At 42.8% G+C, this 25758-nt stretch overlaps 1 protein-coding gene across 1 annotated transcript; it reads right to left on the bottom strand.

Annotated features, from left to right (window-relative positions):
* Positions 1–1328: 1328 nt before the first annotated feature.
* Positions 1329–2659, bottom strand: LOC147423403 (uncharacterized). Its single transcript, XM_086501578.1, has 2 exons — positions 2286–2659; positions 1329–1847 (listed from the first exon to the last, which is right to left on the bottom strand). Exons 1-2 carry the CDS (start codon positions 2518–2520, stop codon positions 1528–1530), a joined length of 555 nt encoding a protein of 184 aa, XP_086357704.1. The 5' UTR covers positions 2521–2659; the 3' UTR covers positions 1329–1527.
* Between the last annotated feature and the right edge of the window lie 23099 nt (positions 2660–25758).

Below are 25758 nucleotides of genomic sequence, written 5' to 3'. Positions count from 1 at the left end.
GATAATTCCAAGAGAATTTCCCACAAAAATTAGAAAGGCTAATAACAATGCACATCGTGACCAAAAAAATAGCCTGCACACTATCTAATAGCATAACTTTTCAGCAGAATGCAAGGACGATAATGGATCAAAGTAACAAACCTCTTCTGCCCATGCACCATTATGTGCGGCTTCACATACATAAACTAACCAAATCTTGCATTGAGTCCTCGGTGTTGACAAATATAATCTAACATGGGCAGTTAATAATATTGCACATTACCTTATACCATGGACAAATACCAAAAAGAAATGACATTTAAACCTTCCAATCACAAGCATAAGGAAGACCATCAAACGGGAACTACTTCGAAGGCCCAGCATAGCACTTGATGGCACCCCCTCTTCATCAGAATACCAGGATCTAGAAAAGGTACACCACATTCAGGAACAATCACAATGAACCAACTAAATAATTCTTTCTCCAAAAGCGCCTGAGCAAGAAGCAGCCACCTAAGAAAAGAGTGCTTGCCTATACAGCGGCCGGAAACAGCTGCACGGACAGCACTCTACAAGGGGTGTTCAGACAGCACAGCTGAAGGGAACCTTTTGCCACATGTACAAACCCATAAGGGAGCACCAATGTCTTTCACCCCCAAGTCTTCGTTTCCGCAAATGAATGGGTCTGCCACCAATATGCAGGCAGCCTTCTAAAACTGCCTCTGAAAAGCTACAGGCCAGCTGCTTTAAGAAGAACCCTTCCAGACCCATTCTATTCTAGCCCCATTTCATATGCACAGCCAAACCATAGATTGAAAGCAACCGGCCCCCAATAAACCTAGCCCACAGCAATGATTCCAGCAAGGTTCACTCTGAAACTGTGAGAGCTGACAGGCCCCTAAACAAAAAATGCTGCAGGCCAGCTCATAGATGAAACAAATGCCAGCTCCCACTATGGTGCAATCAATGCAACAATTAAACCGGCAATTGCAATCACAAAAGCAAATGAAAATACCTCCACAGAGCGTACACCACACCCCATCCAAAAGACACTTGCAATGAAGATAATAACACAATCACATCAAATTTGAGTACAACCACACACAAGAATTCTGAAAAACCCCCATCTCAAAAAAGCAGCTTTACCTTTCATATTCTTAACTGAACGTATGTACAAGGTAATAATTTTTCAAACAGGACATTAGGTGCAATATAGTGCACCATGATCCCCAATTCTCAAAATAGAATTGCGAAAAATAATACTGGCAGTTACTAACACCCAACGACATTCTGCAGTCATCAGCAACTGCAGCATTTGCTTCGTGTCGACCAGCTCAGTAAGAAAGAGATGGCACAAAGGTAGGCTCTCACCATCATGAATTGCAGAATGATTAGTAGAATCAAATACAGAGGAACACATGAAAGAAAACACTAAGTTACAGTTGCACTTTACAAAAGGATCGCTACTATCCCATGGCCATTTTCAAGTATGAGCATGGGCTTGCGAGCCCCCAAACCATGAGATTGGAACCTACCAATGCATGTCACTTATCTGTCCAAGTATTTTTCAATAGCTGTAACAAGAGCCGCCATTGGCACAGCACCGATAATAGTGTCTTTCTTTGCCCCTCCCTTAAAGATCATCACTGTTGGAATACTTCGAATACCATACTCGGTTGCTGTTGAGGGGCTCTCATCTGTGTTGAGCTTCAAGCACCTCACTCTGCCTTTGTACTTCTCAGCAAGCTCATCCACCAAAGGAGCAATCATACGGCAGGGTCCACACCAAGGAGCCCAGAAGTCCACAAGCACTGGGACCTCAGATTCAAGGACAAGTTCTTTCCATGTCTTATCCGTCACAGCACCAGCTGCTCAAGACAAGCGACATTCTAAGTAAAGCTTTCTATGTTACTTTCATGCACATATAAAAGACAATCCACTAAGACCCATGCAAGGAAAGTTTTCCAAAAAATCCCAAAGAAATCAAAAGATAACCCAATTTTAACAGCGAACAATCTGCTCAACAACCCGATTCCATCAACTTACAATCTGCTTAACAATGAGAAGCCACAGCCCACTTCTCTGGACTACGTCAACCTCCAGATAGTGATGAAGATCACAATAACACAGACCATAAATACAATTTTTGTGCAGAATCCTGAGTTCACCAGCCATAGTGTAAATGAGCAATCCATTTCTTCTCTGTGAAGCTTTGAAGTGGCATCACTCTTGGTCATTTCAGTATAATCCGTGCTTCACTAACCTAGCTAAAGATCCCGGAAAAAAGAAGATAGGCAGAGCGTTACCAGGGGCTAGGGTTTCCTGCGGCCGTTCACACACGATCCCACGAGAAGCACGCTTGTGGGAGGTAGATGGCGAGGAGGAAAACCTGGCAGGAGGCGCGATCCTCCTCAACCCCGAGCAGGCAGGTAATGCAAGGCGGGCACCGGAACGGGGAAGTGTGGGAGAAGAAGAAGCCGCGAGGGCCACAGTGGATCCGTGACGGAGAGAAGCGCCCGCAGAGTCTAGAAGCATGGCCATGTCTGATAGAGAGGCGCTACACACAAGCTCCCGCGCAAGCCCTTGGCGATGGCGATCGGCTTCGACTGCTCGTTATCTGCTATCTGTGGGTGAGGACTCACTCATACAACAATCGCCCGCGCACACAATGAACCCCTGTCCTGATCCCGGAAATCGCCCACTTCATCTATGCCGTCCATTCTTCAACATAAGCAGTTTGTGGACAACGTTGAACCACTTCAAATACTCTTAGAGGGCCGCCCCATAGTGTGGTTTTACATGCAGATGTATGCCATTTTGCTTTTGTCAATTGCTTGCTCATACTAAGATTGTCACAATGTTCTTGTCAACCAACAACTCCAACTCAATTTAGTAACTTATGGAGCAAAGCTACTTCACATTAGTTGTTGTAGCTCTTTGACGCTTTGCCACTGTACCATATAAAGAACTAGCGCTTCCCTCTTGATTAACTTTGCATTGACATATTGTTCAACTTGCTTGCTAGGACCCTCTCTTGAATGAAGTGGCATTGAATCTCGATGTGTTTGGTATGCACTTAGTACAATAGGTACCTATCAAGTCAATTTGTTAGAATTGTTACATTATATAATAATCTTCTTACCGATTGGTTAGAATTGTTACATTATATAATAATCTTCTTACCGACTTGCAATACCAAATTAGGTAGTAGCTTATTAGCTAAGCATGTGAGCTAGTAGCACTTTTGCTATGCTACCGCACATATTATTTCTTGCTCATTGATACTCGTCCCTTTGCAAGTACTTGTTGCCCATGCGCCACAACACTATCGAAGGAAAACATAAAGCCATTGATAGATTGTACCATATACCTCCATACTTAAAGTAAAGCCTATTGACGCTCTCAAGGACATCAAAATGGACTTCACATAATCCATGTGTGCCTTGCATGGAGCTCGGAGAAATTGAATTTTGTGGCTTGCGTGAAGCCTACATAAATTGACCCTAAATAATGCAAATTGTGTAAAGCCTTTTTTTTTTTCCAAAACTTGTGAGTGATTGTATTAGAATGCCTCTGAGAAATATACAAATTAGCATGAAGCTCATGTCGAGCCTTGTTATGTAAAGAACTGAGCGTTTGGTAACAGTACGTTACTAGGTACTTCTAACTAGGCTCGGATGTAATTATCTGCCCAAATTGGCCCTCAATAATGCAAATTGGCATTCTAAGGGCAACATATATCTAGCCACTCACCATTTTTATCATTTGTTGTCATCGGTTACTTTGCAATTTTATCCTAATGCCACCACATTAGGCTTGCCATTAGACATGCAGTACCTGGACAATATTTTTAACACGTGGTGTCTCTTTGATAGCCAAATTCTCGATAATGTACACATGACCTTAATTCTAGAAAGCAATTCCTGATAATATACACACGACCTTAATTCTAGAAAGCATTGTAGAGCCTCCAAATTCTTAATGCCAAACTTCTTCAACGAAACCCTTCACATGCTTAATCTGCTCAAATATTTTTTTGTATCTCGTGGTGTTACAAGAGGACGTCCATGAGTGCTAACGTGTCACCTGGCCGCATTTGAACCCATGACCCAAGTCATGGTAGAAGAATGCTCAACCAACCAAGCTAGCTCCTTCGGACAATCTGCTCGAAATTCTCCTGTTCAAGAACATATACTCTTGGTAAACGAAAATAATTACAATATAGTGTTAGAAACTGGACAGGCCCTACGGAAAATGCGTGCTCGGCGGATTATTATTTTTTGTAATTATTCATTTATTGAGAAAACTCGACATTTCACCTTGTAAATATTGGGGCTTACAGAAGTTTCCAGATTGTATCCCAGTTTTGACATTTAGATTGAGTAGATGGTTAAATTGGAACATTAGGGTTTGAGATTGTAAGGTCTTTATACCACTTTTTGACCTTAATGAAAAACCTTTGTCATTTTTAAAAAGTTGAAGTCTGTGAGTGAGCGTACTGTGTACGAGAGAGAGTGAGAGCTTCATCTTGACGCTACGCGTGCACCGGTGGTCGGAATCGAGTGCAGAGAAGTGCAGCGTGTTGCCCCCGACGAGAGCTACGTGTCGATACCTACATTGCACGCGTACGGTGCGGTTTTGCGAGCTCGACCTACAAGCTTCATCTGGTGATTCGGTGAGTATACGTTATCCGTTTTTGCATTTCAGCATATCCACGCGTTCGCATTGAGTAGAGCTACACGTTAGGCACTTTAGTTTTCGAAAACGATGACCTGTAAATTTCGGCCAAACATCCTACGTGATTTTGCACCGGGTGTTTAAGGTTGGGATTTTGGTTCATAGACCTTAGGGAGAGCGACCTATTGGTGTTAGTAGGGTCTCCTTCAAGTTATGTGGCGTTTCGAGATCGTTTGATGGGTATTTGGCTCTAGAAAGCGTTGTAGAAAATCTCCTCTTATGCACTCCTGAGGGCTGTAGCTTAGACATTGGGTAGAGACCTCTGTAGGAATTAGTCGAGAGTCAGTCGAGTGTAGATTGACACCCTATGCTTGCTTCCACGCGCCTGTGGGTCGAGCTTCGTCCTTAGCTGACAAATCTTGTTAGGTGAGTTCTCGCTGTGCTGACGTCCGTCGCGGCGTATCCGTCCAACATTGGCACCGCTGTCGGGGACGAAAACCCTAGGTAGGTGACCGAGACTAGTCCTTGAGGATAGGGATTCTTTGGCTTGCCAAGAGTCTCGTTTTACATTTAGATAAGATCAGAGGGTGGAGGACTCTCTAGGTCTTAGAGGGAGTCTAGGGAGCGTGTGTCTGGCCTAGATCCTTCGACTTAGGTAGACTTAGATAGTTTTTAGTTTTTAGTTGAGTTGTGGTATAGAGAGTAGGAGTTGGAGTGGTAGAAGCGGTGAGAGGAGAGCTTGAGAGTCCGGAGAGGCCAAGAAGCAACCAAAACACCATTATCACCATTTCACATGATGAGTAGGAGTAGGGTAAGTAGGACATCATGATTCATGATCTAGAGCACTTCATGCATGTTGTACTTGCTTATTAGGTTCATCACAAGGTTGTAAAAGACGCAAAAGAGTATTTGAAAGCTGAAGTGAAGTTCAAAAGTTGTTGTGAGTGTTTCTGATAGAGCTGTAGAGCATTAGGAGCATTTCTGTTAGGAAAAAATTATATTTTAAACCAAGAGACATCCTACGCGTAGGATGTGTACATGCTAATCTGGTGGAAATTTTGAAATTTTGAGTTGATCAGTGTATTCATAAGGTAGATTTTACCCTATTTTCACCTGGAAAGTGGAAATTTGACCATATCTTGACAGGATAAGGCCAGATAGACTGAAATTGCCAGATATCTTGCCCAAATTGTGCCAAGGAATTATTTTAAGACCAAAACCATAGGATGGCTGCATGAGCACGATCTGCATGATTTATTGAGTGTCTGAGAAAGTTTTCATCTCAATTGGGTGAGAAAATTGGGTTCTAAGCAGACTTTAGCACTTTTGATTGAAAAAGGCTAGAACAGCTAAAATTGGGGTCTTTTGAAATCCAAACCAAAATCTAAGCATACCACTGGGTTGCTGATATCAAGGGGAAGCTGTGGGTCAAGTCTGGGGTCAAACAGGCCAAAAAGACATCCTACGCGTAGGATGTGTTTTGGGTGATCTGGCACTCCAAATCCATATTTGAGCATACCAAAGTGATCAGCACCTCAAGAGGAGTCTGTGCTGTGCATTTGAAGCCATTTTGAGCAATAAGACATGCTACGCGTAGAATGTTTAATGCATGAAATTGAAGCCAGAAACTGACTGTAGGCATATCAGGGTGTTGTATAGCCTGAGGTAAGCCTCCTAGTCAATTTTGGTCCAAATTGGAGTTGATTTGACTAGTCAGCGGAACAAATTCTTGATCCATTGACCAGCTTATAGGTGTCCAATCAAAAAGTAAAAACAGTTGTGGACTCTGTAAATCAAGGGGAATCCATAGTGCAAAACTCCAGGCAAAACAGAGCAGGAGACATCCTACACATAGGATGTCTATTGGAGCTTAGTGAAGAGAAAATTTGACTGAGGTTATACAGTGATGTTCCATTTGACTTAAGAGTTCCAGAACTTCTTTCAGAAGTGAATTTGGACCTTGTTTGACCTTCTGACGGAGCAAAGACTGAATTAAGACTTTTCAGGTGAATTGACCGACATCCGAAGGAAGTACAGTTCCAGATTAGCAGACCTAATCCAGAACATCATAACTGTATAAACACAGTAGTGGTTGAGTTTAACTCTCCAGTTATACCAATCATTACTAAGACCACCTCTAGTGGTGAAATGCTTTGATTCGATTGCCGAAAGTAAACGCTTGTGTACAGGTATAATCAGCGGCAAAGCAAGAAGTTCTGCGGAAACTGATCCTTTGCCAGGTGAGTGGTTGGATTTGTGTTAAGTGCATTGCTAAGTTTGATGAATTTAAGATCAGGAAGACACATTTTTAGAGACCAAAAGGTGGCAGGTGATCAGGATAGCTTAGTGTCCACCGAGGAGAGTGTAACTCAGGCAAGGCTAGATCCACTAGCACCGATTATTGAGGAGGGTCGTGATACGAACACTTCATCTGATAAGTCCTTCTTCATAATGGGTAGTCAACAGCCAGGAGATTTCACCTATGACGGACCAATGCCAGGAGGAAGCACCTCCCTAAATCCTTTGAACGATTCCAAGTTCACTGTAATCTTCTTAGAAGGAACAAACTCGAGAGGAGCCCTAGTTTATTCTAACTATCGAGGACGCAAGTGTATTTGTATTGAAGAAAGACCGGCTCAGAGACTGGAGATAATTCGAGTCTATGATAATGGGGATAGATTTCGAGACAAAAAGGGGAACCACTATTTGATAGTAAGTAACCCTGAGGATTACAATAGATATGGAGATAACGTGGCGAAAGGAAAAATGGTTTCAGAAACTCAAGAACCGCCACCAAACATTGATCGACTTGTGTTGGGATTGGAGAGCACACACACAGAGAGCCAACACGAAGAAGGAGATAGACACAGTGTGTGGCGGGGCGGTACTCACACTACAATGTGTAGTTATGAGTATAGTTATTATGAATGAGTAAATGAATGGCTGTACATGGGCGGCTGAACAACGGGCAGCCGGGCACACGGGCCTTTAACCCAACAATCTCCCACTTAAAGGCAGTGTGCCTTTAAAGTGGCCAAAGTACAGCAAAAGAAGTCAAGCCATACCCATCAGCGATCTACAGTGTGCAAACCGCTGTGAGGCTAACGACTTCGTGAGTAGATCAGCAGGGTTATCGTCAGTGTGTACCTTGACAAGCTCTATGCGCTTGTCCTCTAGCACCTCTCGTATGAAGTGATACCTCACCTCAATGTGCTTTGTCTTCGCATGGAAGACAGGATTCCGTGCCAACGCTATGGCACTCTGGCTATCACAATGTAGAATCGGAGCATCACAAGCCATACCAAGATCTCCCACTAGTCGTGAGAGACATACGGCCTCCTTGGCAGCCTCAGTGGCAGCCATATATTCAGCCTCTGTAGTGCTCAAAGCAACGCATGGCTGTAAACGTGATGCCCACGAAACCGGTCAACCTGCAACTGTGAACACATAGCCGCTAGTAGACTTCCTCGAGTCCACTGACCCTGCATAGTCTGAATCTGTATATCCGCAAACAGACATATCCTTCTCACCATAACATAGGGACAACTCTGAAGTCCCTCTCAAGTATCTGAGAATACCTCTCACTGCATCCCAATGACGCTTGCCCGGGTTAGACATGTACCTGCTAACCACACCAACTGCATGAGCAAGATCTGGACGCGTAGCCACCATGGCATACATCAAGGAACCAACAGCTGACGCATAGGGAATCTGAGACATCTCTGTAGTCTCCAAATCTGTCTGAGGGTAGTCATCATGGCTGAGTTTTACATATGGAGGCAACGGGGTACTAATGGCCTTCCCCCCTTCCATATGAAAACGCTCAAGCACCCTGTCAATGTACTCTTTCTGACTAAGAAAGAGCATCTTGCGAGAACGATCACGAGTGATCCGCATACCCAAAATATGACTGGCATCCCCAAGATCCTTCATGGAAAAGGTCTCATGTAGCCTATGTTTCAAGGCATCCACATCAGAAATACACTTCCCTGCGATCAGCATGTCATCCACATACAAAACCAAAACAATAAGACTACCATCTGCAGCCTTGCGAGTATAGAGGCATGGGTCCTCATAACTGCGTACATAACCCAATGAACTCATGAATGCATCAAACTTACGATACCATTCACGAGATGATTGCTTCAGCCCATACAAGGTCTTAAGAAGCCGGCATACCATCTTCTTTGAACCATGAATAACAAACCCACTTGGTTGCTCCATGTACAAATCCTCGTGCAAGTCTGGATGTAAGAAAGCTGTCTTTACATCCATTTGCTTCAATTCCATGTCTTCTGTAGCTACCAAAGCAAACAACATACGCAAAGTAGACATCTTCACCACTGGGGAGAAGATCTCGTCAAAATCAATGCCCTTCTGTTGCTTGAATCCTTTAGCCACAAGCCTTGCTTTGTACCTAGGCTTTGCATCCATTGAACACAGTTTTATCTTGTAAACCCACTTGCATGGTAGTGCCTTCTTACCCTTTGGCAAAGGAGTAAGCTCCCACGTTTCATTTTGGATCAACGAATCCATCTCTGACTGCATAGCCTGCTCCCACTTGAGCTTGTCAACACTAGACATGGCCTCATCATAACATGATGGCTCCCCGCAATCAGTCAACAATACATAATCCATAGAAGGCACAAAACGCTGAGGCTGTCTTGCACGCCGCTCTGAACGCCTCAAAGACTGTGCAGGAGGTGCATCTGGCTGTCCCACATCTACATGATCTCCCAACAAGGGCTGATCTCCCACTTGAGGGTCAATGGGCTGCCCACGAGCAGCCATGGGACCATCATACCGATGTCCATCCTCCTCAAATATCACACGCCGAACCTCAACCGTTCGCGGTGATGCTCTATACATAGAGTCCTCATGAAAAACAACATCATGGCTGCGCACAATCTTCCTGTCAATAGGATCCCACAATCGATAACCCATCTCACCAGAGCTACCATAACCCAAGAAGATACATCTCTTGCTCTTTGGATCCAATTTGCTGCGTTTTGCCTTAGGTACATGTACATAAGCTTCACAGCCAAAAACACGAAGGTGACCATACGAAGGTGGCAAACCTGTCCATACCTCTTCAGGCACTTTGAAGCCCAAAGGAACACTAGGTGAACGATTTATCAAATGCACAGAAGTGGCAACAGCTTCAGCCCAAAATCCATTTGACAAACCAGCCATAGAAATCATACTATGGACTTTTTCCTGTATAGTCCTGTTCATGCGCTCTGCCACACCATTTTGAGGAGGTGTATAGGGAGCACTAAGCTCGCGCCGTATACCCTTCTCAACACATAATGTTGTGAAAGCATGAGACATAAATTCACCCCCATTGTCCGTACGTAAGCACTTCAACTTACAACCTGATTGGTTCTCAACAAGAGCCAACCATTGCTTAAATATATCAAACACCATATCCTTCTTACGAATGGGGTATGCCCATACCTTCCTGCTAGCATCATCAATGAACGTAACAAAGTACATAGCACCTCCAAGAGAAGCATTGGGCATCGGCCCACATACATCACTATGCACCAAAGCTAGCTTTTCCAAAGATCTGTGTGGAACACTTTTCTTATGAGAAGACCGAGCATGTCGACCATAAAGGCAATGCTCACAAAACTCAAAACCACCAAAATCTGAAACGGGAATGTAACCGCACGTGCCAACAACTTCATACCTTTTAGTGACATATGCCCCAAACGCTGATGCCATAAAGAAGCAGGAGGTTGCTCAGTGATCCCCACAATGTGATCAGCCACACTAGCTACACAAAGGGAATACAACGTATTCCTCTTAGCACCTTTAATCAAAACAAGGCTACCCTTAGTGATCTTCCAACCTCCATCACCAAAAGATACATTGAAACCAAGTGAATCCAACTGACCCACACTAATCAAGCTTTTTGCAAGAGCCGGCACATGACGCACACGCTGCAAGACAAACGTAGTAGAGTTTGGCATAGCCAAATGAATATCCCCAATGCCATGAATCTGCATAGAATGCCCATCGGCAATCCTGACAGTACCTGTGCTCGAAGCATCGTAGTCATGAAACCACGACCTATGAGGCGTAACGTGAAAAGAAGCACCACTGTCAATGACCCAATCCATAGGCATACTACGCTCATGAGTGAGAAGAAAAGTGTCGTCAAAATAGGATGCAAGCAACACATCACCAAGCTCTTCACTAGTAGCACTAGTCGGAGCACATACATGGTCATCTTGAGAGCTACACTCTCCCTGTGTTGCATTTAACTCCTCAATCTTGACATTGGATTTAGGCTTGTCCTTAGCATCATGGTCTTTCTTCTTACCATCTCCATTTTCCCTTTTCCACTTGTAACAATCCTTTTTGAAATGGCCTTTTCTACCACAATGAAAACATTCCACATCCTTTTTACTTGTGCCTGCACGGGACTTGCTTCTAGATTTACCCCTGTTGGACTTATACTTGTCCATAGTCTTGCCTCTGACAACCATTGCACTAGAAGACTTACTACGTGCATTATTCTTTCGATTAATCTCTTCCGTGAGAAGACTAGACTCCACATTAGTACTTGTCAACTCATTCGCAGGAACCGAGTTACTTATGGCTGTCCTAAATGTGTCCCATGACTCAGGCAACGTGACAAGTAAAAACATAGCTTTTACATTTTCCTCAAACGTAATTTCCTGCGTAGCAAGTTGGCTGAAAATTGTATTGAACTCATTCAAATGCGCATTCATGGAAGCACCTTCCTCCATTCGCAAATCAATAAGCTTTTTAATCCAATACACCATAGAAGCAGCCGAATGCTTATCATACATATCGCAAATCCGTTGCCATAGCTCATAAGCTCCACCCTGTGCATCTTTCACATTGTAATAAACAGACTTTGAAAGGGAAAGCCTAATGGTAGACCTGCACATCTCATCCAACTCCTCCCAATCATCCCTCTCCATGTTCTCTGGCTTAACTCCCTGCAACTTTAGAGGTCGAATCTGTTTCTTCTGCACCAAGACATCCCAAATCTGATCTTTCCAATATGAGAAGTTAGCACCATCCAACTTCTCAATATTGAAAACTGTGTCCTCTTTAGTGCCCATTACAACAAGAATGCAACAATGAGAAACCTGTAACCAACCAACAAACTGCCACAACAAAGTAGTGTTGCAAATCTGACAACACCTGCTGCTCAATCAAAGAGCAAACGCATAGAGTATAAATCAGCCCATAATATGGTCAAAAAACGTACGTAGAAATCCACAAACAAATGCATAAACCCGTGACACGTGTAACTCAACCGGCCTAGGCAAACTGTGCCACAAAATGCATCAACAATGAGCTGTCATAGAGGCATAAGCATACTCCATGTCTGAATAACCACAATAGAGACATAAGCTGACCAAGCTTACACAAATCCGTGAGCATAAATGGATCCAAGTGAGCATATAACCAATGCACAAGCTCAGCGAAGTCCAATCTCTACTGTCAACCAAGTACCTGTCCGTACTCAAACCGCAACACTGCAAGCAAGAGCAAACCCGCTCTATGTATAAGTGAACCAAATCTCCACAATATCATGCATAAAGAGTGTCTGTCAAACTGCCATATCCACATCCATCAACATACATAGATGATGTAAACCTGTAGCTCAAGAACACGCATAAACAGACTGCCCAGAAGAGTAGAAGCTCCCACTCAAACCACAACCATATGCATGGCTGTCCCACAGTCAAAATACATGTTTTGTAACCACAGAAGAAACCTGTATCCAAAGCTCCCTGTAACCTGTAACCTGTACCCGTACCCGTACCTGTACCTGCACCTGTACCTGTACCTGTAGTCGAAGAAGACAATGTCGCCAAACTCCCACTCTATCTGTGTGTATGAGGCCACTCCAAGAAGAGGCTGGCTACACACTCTCAAATGAGCTGTGGGCTCACGTAAGTGGAAGACACTACAACAATGGCACCTGTAATGGCTATGGAAGCTCTGGCAGCAGAAAACTACCAAAGAGAGATGAAAAACGTAGCTCCTAGTCTGTAGCTCGGATGGGATTTCTAATGGCACGAATGGCTCCGAAAGGGGGGTTAAACCCCAGGACGCCTGATGAAAATACTCGCGGAGTGCTGAACCTTCCAATGCCAAGCTCAGAAAAACCTTCTGCTCTTTAGAAATGCGCGCGTGCGCGAAACCGAAAAACGGCAATGAAACAGCAGCAAGTTTCAACACACTCAACAATGACGATGAAGCTCTCAATGCTCTCACGACCAAGCTCTGATACCACTTGTTGGGATCGGAGAGCACACACACAGAGAGCCAACACGAAGAAGGAGATAGACACAATGTGTGGCGGGGCGGTACTCACACTACAATGTGTAGTTATGAGTATAGTTATTATGAATGAGTAAATGAATGGCTGTACATGGGCGGCTGAACAACGGGCAGCCGGGCACACGGGCCTTTAACCCAACAACTTGGAGCGCTTTTTATGTATGATAAAAAAACAACCAGGGTCTCAACTTACAACGAGAATGTGGGAATTTACAAGCATGAGAGCGAGGGAATAGTATCTTACTTTCGTTGCAAAGAACCCTATCCAAACCAATTAAGCAAAGACAAGGTTCTTTACTTATTCTCTTATGAAATTGCTATGGGGAAGGATATCGTTTTTGTTGATAGGTATAGGCAAGAATACAAACGTATTCTCCCAAAGGAGGTAGAAAAGGTAACAGTTCCAAAAGCATCAACATATGCCCCCGAAGAAGTGCCAAGAGCCACCTACACCCCTAGCAAGTCGACAACTCCATTTTCAGAAGATTATGACGCGACCTCACATTCTACCCGACAGCAGACATTCAACAACCAAAATCAACCAGCAACTCAGCCATCATTGCAGGCATGGCTTCGACAGAGTGCAACATTAGAACAGGACCGAAACCAAGATGGTTATCAAGCCGCACGAGGGCTAAGGGATTTACAAGAACCACCACTCTATTCATGGTATCAAGGCGAGAGTAAGCCAAAAACTCAAGGGTCAACAGAGCCGAGAAGACCACCCATAGAACGAGTTCGAAGAGATGAACCATCTCTTGCAAGAACTGTCAAAAATTACAGCTTAGGAGCACCACTGGGAGAGGAACCCGCCCACTACCGAAGGGCAGAGGAGGTATATCGATTGGACATGGAGATCCAATGATGAGATTTGTAGACCATCGTAGAATTAGACCTTCTCAAGTGCAAAAATGGGTAAACAAGATATACACGGGAAACAGAGGTCCTAGAGATCATGTAGCAGTTTTTGTGCGTGTAATTAGAGCTGAAGAGGTGTTAGAATTCCCTACCCAATTTGCAGGGTTTGGACTAACCCTAGAGGATGATGCTGCTACTTGGTTTGACTCTGTGGAGCGTAGAGACTTTGAGTCTATGGAAGAGGTGTTTGACGAGTTTATCGAGGAATTCTCACAAAGGGGGATAGCTCATAATACAGTCTCATAAATCCATAAATTCAAACAGAAAGACGGGGAATCTGTGCGAAAGGCAGCCCTACGACTAAAAAGATATGTTAAGTTCTGCCCTGTGGAAGAACTGCCAACTCAGTCCATACTTATGCTTATATTTATCCAAGGACTAAGAAACATAGATCTCCATAAGGGCTTACATATGAAGAGGAGCATGACGTTAAATGAGTTAACTAAGGAGGCTATTTACCTTGTGAACAATTGTGCGGTCTACAAAGAGGGTGAATTCAAGGGTCTTGACGATGATTCATCCTCACAACAAAGTGGAAGCAAGTCTTCTAAGACAACATCGAAAGGAGAAGTAGCTGTAAACCAGGAGCAACTTGTAGAGGAAGTGCTAAAAAAGATTAACCTGTACGCCAAACCTCAGGCTAAACAGCCCAAATGGTGTGCTATTGAACAAAAATGGACAAACCATGGGACGGAGGAATGTTATTATAACAAGGGATATGTTAGAGAGAGACCTTATGCTCCCCAAGCTCAGGTAGCATCTCCTCAACTTCTACCGATACCTAGATATCAAGCAGGCAACCTACTAGGACCTATAGGTGTGGAAATACCACAACGGTGTTGGGGCAGCAACCACCCCTACCAGGATTACGACCAGTCGGCATAAGATACACACCAACCGTAACCGAACCAGAAGAGAAGGCTTTGGTGCGTATGCATGCATATTACAAAGATCCTAATGGATATGCTGTAAATCCTGCCTATTATCCACCGGAAGAACCCTCAACGCCAGAACCATGGAGCATGATAGGAAGTGCAGGACCACCAACAGCTGCACAGGCAGCAGGAGAAGGAAGATATAGCTAGGATGAATGAACATTACTGTTCATAGCCAAGAGAGGTATGGGCGGACAGAGACATGCATACCAACAAAGAGGAGCTCAAGGAGCACCTCAACAACCTAAGGGACCCTGCTACAAGTGTGGTGGAGACCATTGGCTAAGAGACTGTCCTCATGATGAAATCATTAGAGTCAACATGTATTGCACGAGTGTGGAGTTACTCATTTGATTCCAGATTGCCCTAAGAACATGAGCAAAGGAGCAAAAACTACCTTGAACATTCTGGAAGCAGTGCCTTCCAGTGGAGGGTCAGAAAACGAGACAATAATACCTATTCAGGTAGTGACACGAGCTCAAGCTCAAAGAATGACAAATGAACCCATAATTGAAGAGCCCAAACCGATGCCCCAAGTTTAGAAACAAAAAATCAGAGAAGCACTTGGAAAGCTAGAAAGGCGCGTATGAAAGCCAGGAGAGAACGAGAGCAAACGGCTCTATCCGAGGAGTTAAAACACACAAAGGATATATTAGAGCGGTTAGAGGATCTAGCTAGCCTAAGCTCACACACTGCGGCAACCATAGCACCCAAGGAAATAGCAGAACCCAAAAGTGCAGGATCAGGAGGATCTGTGTTAGCAGAAACGGTAAATGAGCAGTTAGACGCACTGTTAAAAGCCTACGAAGCCAGACTCAAAAACAACCAAACCCAAGAGCAAAGATGGATGACTTATCCATATGCGAAATAGAAAAATAGAGGTTGGAAATGTGTAGAAAGATGATTGAAACAGCTCAATCCCTGATAGAAAACCCGCTTGGTAAACCTGCAAATTGGCATGAAGTACCAGCTCCAACCCCTATCAAACCAACTTTAGAGGAACAAGTAGACACGAAGGAGAGACTCATGAATGCCTCTGAGTCTAGGGGAGAGCCTATCACAGTGCCAAATACAACAGATGAGGCAAGTGACGGGTTCCAGCCTAAAACATTGGTAGAAATGGGTAAGGATTGTAACGGTCTAGATGACCTGTGGAAGCAAATCCGTGATGCCAACGAATCTAACAGGGTGCGTTACCACATGAATAGCACGAGAAAAGAGAAAAATGAGATCTTACCTCCTATTGAAGAATTCGAGGCAAGATCACAAATGAACTTTGATATACATTCACAAGGGGGAGACCAGGGATCAATTAGTTCTTGGCACAGCCAACCAGACTCGCTAAAAACTCTACCCTCTTACCTAGGAGAATATGAAGCCAAGTCTGAGGTGAGAGCAATCCCATCTCAAAGACTGTCTTCTAACAGAGTGATGGATTCGTAAGGGTTGATTGAGTTATTGTCCACCCCGGTGGCATGCACAATCACATTAGCCGACTCCTGAGGTTACGACCAAACATGTGGACCATCATAGGCAAATGCTTAGAAAAATTTGGAGTGAAAGACCCCACCTCGAAGCTTGAAGAAGGGATCAGAGAATTGGACAGGCCTCAACTAAACACAAAGCCAGTACCTTTAAACAAGGTTGGAAAATATTGCGAGGGAGAAGATGGAAACACCACGCTACCAGTAGAATTCCAAGGAGAGTTTCCAAAGCTATTCTTGACAGTGGAGCAGGAGTCGCTATTGCCACCAAAGAAATCTGGAAAAAATGGGGAAAACCGGCTTTAAAAGCTACCAGAATGAAATTGCAATTGGCAGATGGGTTCATGGAAAAACCTCTAGGACTCTTAGAAAAAGTAATTGTCACTTCGTGCGGAATCGAGTATGAGCATACGTTTGCAATAGTCGATTTCGACAAAAAGAACAATTACGATATCATCTTGGGAAAACCATTCATCAGACAACTAAAGATGGTCCAGGATTGGAGTTACGACCACATATACATTTAAAAGACCATAGTTACAAGGATGTGAACTAGACACCAGTAGAAGAGTTTGATTCAGCTACATTGGCAGGGTCAGAACTCCCAGCATGGTTAGGGCAACAAAAAGAGCTATGGATGTGCGGAGCTTCACATTGTGGGAGCTTAAAAAGAGAGGAATGCGTCTTAGAAAGAGCGATTGAGGACAAGGATTATATTCTTGAACCTTTTCCTTAAGATGCCTTGGAACCTCTGGAATGGGAACACATACTAGCAACTTTGGATGTTTGTACCATTACAGATAGCCCAACGACAAAATTTTGCGATAAGGATGGCTATAATGTGCTACCCTATTACATGGTAAGCCTTATACGAGGAGGAGACGAGATTGTAGAACCACCAGAACAAGAAGAGTTTTATAACTCCTCTCAGCATGTGGAGATGAATAACAATGCAGATAACGAGTGTTCAGACAGCTCAAGCGAGAGTGGGGAAAAAACAGAGAATATCAAGTTTTATGATTTTGCCAATCAGCACCCTAGACGCCAGGAACGCCATAGGAAAAAATGAGCAGAAAACAAAAAGAGAGAGAACCTGATGCCCAAAATAAAAGACAAAACTCACTATCTAATGCTTGTCAAAGCAGAGGATTGTGTAAAAGACCAAATATCAGGAATATTCTCGAGAGTGCGAAGGAAAGGAACGCAAGTGGGAATAAAACAAGTACGGAAAGCTAAAACAGAAACAAAATCACAAAAATCTCAAAAGTCAAAACAAGACACAACAAAAGACCCAGAGTGGACCAAACTGGAGCGTAAAAAGAAATACCAAGAACTAAAACAGTCTTTACGAGAGGTATGGACTACTGAGGGAGAAAGTGATGGTAAGGAGGAGTCGGAAAAAGGAAACATGAATGTACCATCCCACTATCGGAACTTCACCATCCAGGACAGAAAAATCATAATGACACCACCAGTCAGAGAAAGAACAAACCAGGAATCTTATGATGGGCCGGAAAACGTAAAACGGATAGACCTCGCTGAACCAGGAGAAAAGCCTCAGCCAGTCTATATCGCAACAGATTTAGAACCTGAAGAAGAAGAACGGCTAACACAACTTCTCAAGAAGTATAAAGATGTGTTTCCATGGTCCTACAAAGACCTCAAAGGAGTTGATCCATCGATATGCCAACATACAATTCCTTTGAAATCAGATGCCAAACCTAGCAAACAGCGTCCTTATACATATAATGACACATTTGCTAAACGAATCAAAGAGGAGATTGACAAGCTGATGGATGTTGAATTCATCTACAAAATCGAACATACAGATTGGGTGTCACCCATTGTGGTAGTCCCCAAAAGAACGAAAAGTTGCGAGTGTGTGTGAACCTCAAAAAGGTAAATGCAGCCACCATAAGGGATAATTATCCCTTGCCGATCACAGAACATGTACTTGAGAGGGTGGGCGGGAAACGGGCTTATTTCTTTCTAGATGGATTTTCAGGGTATAACCAACTAGCAATTGCAATAGAGGATCAACACAAAACAGCGTTTGCCACAGAATGGAGAATATATGCGTATAGAGTTATGCCTTTTGGCTTAACTAATGCCCCAGCTACCTTTCAAAGGTTAATGACGCATGCGTTCAAAGAATACCTGAGAATATTCTTAGAAATATACATGGATGATCTTTGTGTACACTCTCTTCTACGAGATGAACATATTGACCATTTACAAAAGGTATTTGAGAAGTGCAGAACATATCGAAGCTGTCTTAATCCAGAAAAGTGCATTTTTATGGTTAGGCAAGGCCGCATCTTAGGACACATTGTCTCAAGAAATGGCATAACCACTGACCTAGATACAATCAAAGTCATAGTAGACCTGCCCAGGCCTACTAATGTGAAACAAGTGCAATCCTTCATGGGACACTACAGATATTATCGAAGATTCATATATATGTATGCAGTCATTGCACAACCTCTGTATCGTTTGTTAGTCAATTTCGACTGGACTGAGGAGTGTGAAACTTCATTCCAAAAGCTGAAGGAAAACCTTGTATCAGCACCTGTACTTAAAGCACCAGATTGGGAAAAGATATTCCATGTTCACATTGATGCTTCTACATATGCAATTGGGAGTATTCTGGTTCCAACCTGGAGACGGAACAATGGATTTTCCAATTTGTTATGCAAGCCGACAGTTAAACAATGCAGAAAAGAACCACACAACCATCGAAAGAGAGGGGTTAGGAATGATTTATGCTGTAAAGAAATTTCGGCATTATTTGCTCTCAAACAAATTTGTGTTCTTCACAGATCATCAAGCTCTTTTGTATCTGGTAAATAAACCATGCAATACTGGGAGAATTGTACGTTGATTTATTATACTACTAGAGTTTGATTTCACTGTGGTAGTCAAAAAGGGTAAAACTCATCTACGGGCGGATCATCTTTCAAGGCTACACAACGGGGAAGCTCCTGAAGGAGTAGATGATGACATACCGGATGCGTATCTTTTCAATATTGAAATGATACCCAAATGGTCTCAGGAAATTGTTAGCATTCCTTCCTTTGGAGGTAGATTTGATGACGAGGAAGACATATCCAAACAACAAACAATTCGACAAACCAAAAACTTCCAGTTGATTGCAGGACGATTGTATCATCTAGGATCGGACCAGATTCTACGATTATGTATAAATCCGGAGGAGTTTGAGTGTTATCTTGAAGAAGCACACATCCAGGATTGTGCATTTCATTGTTCAACAATGAAAACACACCAGAGACTAAAACAATTGGGGGTTTATTGGCCGACTATGTACGCTGACACACATGCTTATGTTAACAATTGTACTATATGTAGTGCCAAACGACCAGTGGATCACGCGACATTGTTTCGAGTAAACATTGCACATGCATGGAGTCAATATATCATTGATTTCTTAACCACAAGGACGTTTCTAGAAACATAACAAAAGCACAGAAAAGAGATATAGAGCTGGAGGCTCGCGACTTTAGTTTAATTGGGAACCAACTCTATAAGCGAGGAAAGGACAATCAACTTAGAATCTGTGCAAGTGAAAGTGAATACCTGCTGATTCTAAAACACGAACATGGAGGCATAAGTTGAGGTCATTTTTCAGGCGATAAGACGACAAAAATTGTCTTAACCGTAGGAATATAGTGGCCTACATTGCATATGGATGCTGAAGAGTTTGTAAAGCGTTGTGATGCATGTCAACGCACAAAGGTGCCGATAAAGAGAGATGAGATGCCGCTACAGCCAATGATGGGAGCAATGGCATTTGTAAAATGGGGCATTGATTTTGTGGGGCCTATTTCACCCCCTGCATATCGCACCCATACCCAATATATCATTGTGGCTACAGACTATCTCACAAAATGGGCAAAAGCTAAGGCAACACAAAAAGCAGATGCACGAACCACTGCACAATTTCTATATGAGAATGTCTTTGTACGATACGGTTTACCAATAGAAATTGTCAGTGATCGAGGAACACATTTTCTTAATGAAGTCATTGATATGTGCTAGAGGAATTCATGGTCATACATAGAAAATCTGCTCCATATCATCCACAGGCAAATGGACAAGCTGAGGCCACAAATAAAACACTATGCACGGTTCTCACTAAAATTGTACCAGAGTCAAGAACAGACTGGGATCAGCAGCTACACTCAACACTATGGGCATACAGGGTAGCTTACAAAACATCCATAGGAACGACACCGTACAACATGGTGTTTGGTCTAAACGCTATATTACCCATAGAGTTTTTAATTCCAACTCTACGAGTAGCAAAACGTTTAGAATGGACATGAGCTCTCTTCAAGAATAGACGATCTTGAAAAGCTAGATAAACTTCGCTTACGAGCTGTAGCTTCGATCTATGCTAAAAAGAGAAGACAAAAAGAGTTGTTTGACAAGCATGGACGCACGAAAGAGTTCAAAACAGGTGATTATGTACTTGTTTATACCTTGAAGCAACATGCCAAGAAACTTAAGAAGCGAGGGATGGGACCCTTTGTGATTAGTGACTTATCACAAAGCGGAGCTGTCAAGCTTGCTACATTAGCATGAGAAGAAATGCCAAATTGGATTAGTGGGTGTCGATTAAAGAAATATCATTTACCACTAACACAGGATATGCTTCAACAAATCCATCAAGAAAAACAACGGATGAAAGAGAAATAGAGGGTATGGGAAGAAGCCCAAGCAGAAGCAAAAGAACGCATTGCAAAAAGACGACTTCTATGACAACAACAACAATGTGGATCACCGTTGCGAATCAATGCCATTCGACTAACGAATTGTGATGAAGACACAGTGGAGCCAATAATTATAGTGAAAGTGGGTAGCAATCAAGTTGAATCGACGGTATTTCTTGATTCTGGAGCTCAAGAAAATCTAATCTCTTACAGATTATACAAACAGATCAAGCCCAAAGGTCAACTACATTCCACTCCACAAGTGCTGGAAAGTAGTACATCACACTCGCTAAAAACTGTGGGCTGGACTATATTGCATGTACAAGTACATCGATATATTTACCCACACAAGTTTTATGTGGACGAGGATGAAAGCACACAACACCCCATGTTGTTGGGACAACCTTGGCAAAAAGAGTATAATGTGTAGATAGATTGGAATGCGGATGCAGTCAAAATTCAGCATGCACAAGAACAACAACTGATAGCCTTTTCTCAGCAACCACGGAAGAATCAGCTGCCAGCAACACAGTCACTAGATAAAGAACCAAAAGGAAGGGTGCCACTAAAGAGCAACATGATACCCAAGGCTAACAAACAGGGAACTGCAAACCATGTTCACTACAAGTATAAAAAGTCACCGACCGCACTGAAGAGATCAGAGTTAGCAACACGAGAAAAACAAGCGGTGCATGAGTGTGAAATGTTATTTTTTCCCAGACTTCGAGTTCCCACACCATTACAAGGTAGCGATGATTAACAGCCATAAGGTCACAAGTTACGGTGGGTTTGGCAACTAAGAAACTTCAGCAGGTCAAGGATTTTCTCCAAGACCACATGGAAATGCTGAGATTGGCTCATAAAATGTTTCACAAGCACATGGTTAGTATAAGAAGTATGCTGATAAGAAATGTCAGCAAGTTACCTTCATAGAAGGGAAAAAGGTATTTTTAAGTGTACCAAAGCATTCACAAAGTGTGAAGACTGGACCAACACCTAAATTCGAGATATTGTGGGCCTCTTTAAGATATTCAAGCAAGTTGGAGTTATGGCCTACAAACTCTCATTACTTGCGCACTCTTGTATTCATCGGCTACTTGATTTAAGTCATTTACTAAACACTTGCATAGGGATGACAATGCCATTGACTAACAAATTTTGGTTGATCTCATCGAACCTCCCAACTAGCTGTATGAACTTGAGCATATTCTTGACTATCACAGTTTACGCAATCTGTATTTTGATCATAACTCGTCATTCAAGTGGAATTTTGACATAACATCGAAGAGAAAATGCTCTAAGTGATGTGGATATTGTTTGGTTCAAAGGGTTTGGCTTGATTCACAACAATTTGGAAGATACTACTAAAGAAGTGTCCCTATCGCTTACATGACATGAAAGCAAAACCCATCAAACCCATACATGCCTATGTATGCAAAAAAGTACCAACCGAGAGCATAGTTTTCCTACATGTAATGGAAACGGAAGTATAGAGAGAAAGAGATGATGACTATGGAGTTTAGAGCTTCTTATTATGATCAAGGAGCAATTCTTGATGATTGGAAGGCTTCTTGCTTTGTCACAAGAGAGCAGTGATGAGAGCTATGTAGAGGTTTTCGCCATGCAGTTGATAGAGAGCGCGTTCATCGCCATGAAAAGAGAAGAGAATGTAGCAAAGCGAGATGGTTCTTCTCCTTCTCCCCATGAGCGATAGAGAGCTTGCTATGGAGATTGTGATAGAAACCTTACAAAACCTCCATATATTAAGTGCATAGAGTTACATTGAGTTATGTGTATCCATTAACTCCTAATTATGTGCTTTATTGCTCCTTATATAAGAATTCTCCAAGTCAGAGTGATGCCCAGGCCAAAACTAGACACCCTATTTTCTTCAAAAAACGGAGCCTAATTTTAAGGAAAAGCTTTCCCCTTTGCTAGAAACAAGATTTTGCATCTAAAAGTCAATTATTGCTCTCATCATCCAATTTTCTAAGACAATCCACTAAGATCTTAACAAGTAATGCGACCATAGGTAAACTAAACCACACTGTGGTACCCGACATAAACACAACACTCATCGTACTTCCCCGATGTATTTACGATGTTGCTTTTTAGAAAAAGAATCTCCATAAATTTTTTTTAATCCCATCACCTTGCAATAAGATTGCTCTGCACATAAACAATGACTAAAAATAATGTTTCTAGGATTAGGCGACATTAAAGAGCATGTTGATTTTTGAAAGCACTAAAAAGCACAAAAAGTACGAAAAGCAAAAAAAGCAATTTTGTCTAAAATTGAAACATGGCTTCATCTAGTTTACTTGAGCTGGAAAACGAATCCGCTTTTCATCAAAAAGCGCTCAAAAGCACCCAAATAGCAATTTTTACAAAATTGATTCTTAAATCAACGAGACTTGCTAGAACAAGGATCCCACCCTGCTTTTCACAAAAAGTACCAAAAAGCAAGAAAAAATAGATTTTTGCAAAATTGAAGCAAGTGTTCATCTAAAAAAACAACCTTGTTTTCCATTTCAAAACATCACAACATTGCACAACAAGCATTCTAATATGAAAATAAAGTAATGTGCAATGAAAATCCATTTTTTTAATTTTTAAAAGAGACCCAAAATATGAGATCCGATACGTGGAGAACTCATGGAGAACCATGTTCTTTGGGAGGACCCTTGTAAATGCCCTAAGCCAAAACCAAAGACGAAAGATTGCTTGCTGGAGCTCAAACCCCTCTTTACAACGGGGCCGATTATTTGGTGTTTCGAACATCACTAGATCTCCTTAATCTCCAAGATCAATTTGGATGGCATATCTAGTGTGTATGCTCTTCTCATGTGAGTCCTTTGCCTAAAATCCCCTATATCTCTCTATTGTTTACATTGGTGTTCATTGTGCGTTTTGTGGGCTTCACAAGACATGCAACTAAAGGCTATTGTGATCGATGGGAAGCTAGGGCCTATGTAGAGGCTCTTGGGATTTCATCCATGCATGCATCTGCGATTGTATCCTGTTTTGCAATGATCATGCTTATGCCTGCTCATACTCTGTGTGTGGTAGAGTCACTACAAGTTTGACTATTAAGGTGTTTCCCCATTCTCCCCCGCATCCAACACATGCTCAAAAGCCAAACAATAGTGGAGCTCCTCACATGGCACCCCCGCAACCGCCCTATCAATGGCATCATTCACGAACCCTTCCAAAAGCTCTTTGCATCTTGTCAACGACCGAGCAAGATTGAGTGAAGGGCAATTAATGCGTAGGTTTGTGTTTTGCCCCATGAAACATTTTGTTTGGTTGGTTTATTGTCCTCAAGATGTACACATTGGCTGGCAAGTGTAGCCAAGCTATAGATCCCACTGCACAGGGTCATTGAAGACCATGTGCCCTTTAGTATCAAGGTTGGGCTGCCCCCCTTGAGGATCTATACTAGTAATAAAGGGGGAGGGATTCCGGCTCCCCCCCTACACGTGGTGCAACCTCTTTCAACGGGCATGTGCATCCTGTAGTCCGTGGCCACACAACGATAGTGCAACGAGAAAGGTTGCGGGGAGAGAGAGAGAGAGAGAGAGAGAGAGAGAGAGAGAGAGAGAGAGAGAGAGAGAGAGAGAGAGAGAGAGAGAGAGAGAGAGAGAGAGAGAGAGAGAGAGAGAGAGAGAGAGAGAGAGAGAGAGAGAGGTGAGTTTCTGATGGCGCCTGCGCTCGCTTCTCACACAATACGAGAGAGGGAAAAATAGATAATTGCAACTCCTCTGACAGCACCTGCTTTTTGAGCACTGTAGCCCCTCTAATGTCTCGCGCACACACACACACACACACACACACACACACACACACACACACACGTGCCGTTGTGCAGTCCAAGCTCCAGATGGGGTTGATTTCTCTCTCTCTCTCTCTCTCTCTCTCTCTCTCTCACGATGGCCTCGAATCTCGATGAGCTTCGCAAGTAGCTGTCTGTTGAGCATGGATGCACACGCACGGCCCTCCTCTCGGATAAACCCCTCAAATTTCAAAAATTCCCAAAACACCCCTAATATTTTGTCACAAATTCCCAAAATGCCCTTCAATTTTTCCAAAATACCCCTGTTCATGGGATTAAATTTCTTGAAAGACAAAAAAATGTAGCTTTTAAGAAGACTTGATTGTCTGGACATCGATACAAGATGCTTAAGTAGGCTCTCCAGATGAATTGCTTCATTATTTTTAGACATAATATTTGCCCTTTTTTGCGAGGTAATTTGTGACTAATTACATGCTAAGCACTCAAAATTGGATCTTAATTGTCAATCAAAAAGGAAGAGAGAGAGAGAGAGAGAGAGAGAGAGAGAGAGAGAGAGAGAGAGAGAGAGAGAGCGAGAGAGTCGCCCTCTATTGGCCATGTGGCCTTTGCAACTTCATCTTTCGAAACACTATCAGAGGAAATTTTTTAAAAATAGATTTATTTTTCGGGGTTTCACACTATTTTTCTCTTTTTCGAGGCGGGGTTTCTCCTTTCCGCTTGCCCTCAACCGGCATTTTTGAAATTGAAAACGACACGATTTTGAAGTTGATTGACGCGTCAGGTGTGTGTGTGTGTGTGTGTGTGTGTGTGAGAGAGAGAGAGAGAGAGAGAGAGAGAGAGAGAGAGAGAGAGAGAGAGAGAGAGAGAGAGAGAGAGAGAGAGAAATTTTCTTGATCTTCTTTTGTGAAATT

Source organism: Adiantum capillus-veneris, chromosome 26 (assembly GCF_014529385.1).
Source record: "Adiantum capillus-veneris isolate H3 chromosome 26, ASM1452938v2, whole genome shotgun sequence".
Taxonomy (NCBI): Eukaryota; Viridiplantae; Streptophyta; class Polypodiopsida; order Polypodiales; family Pteridaceae; genus Adiantum; species Adiantum capillus-veneris.
This window is presented reverse-complemented; position numbering and strand designations above follow the sequence as displayed.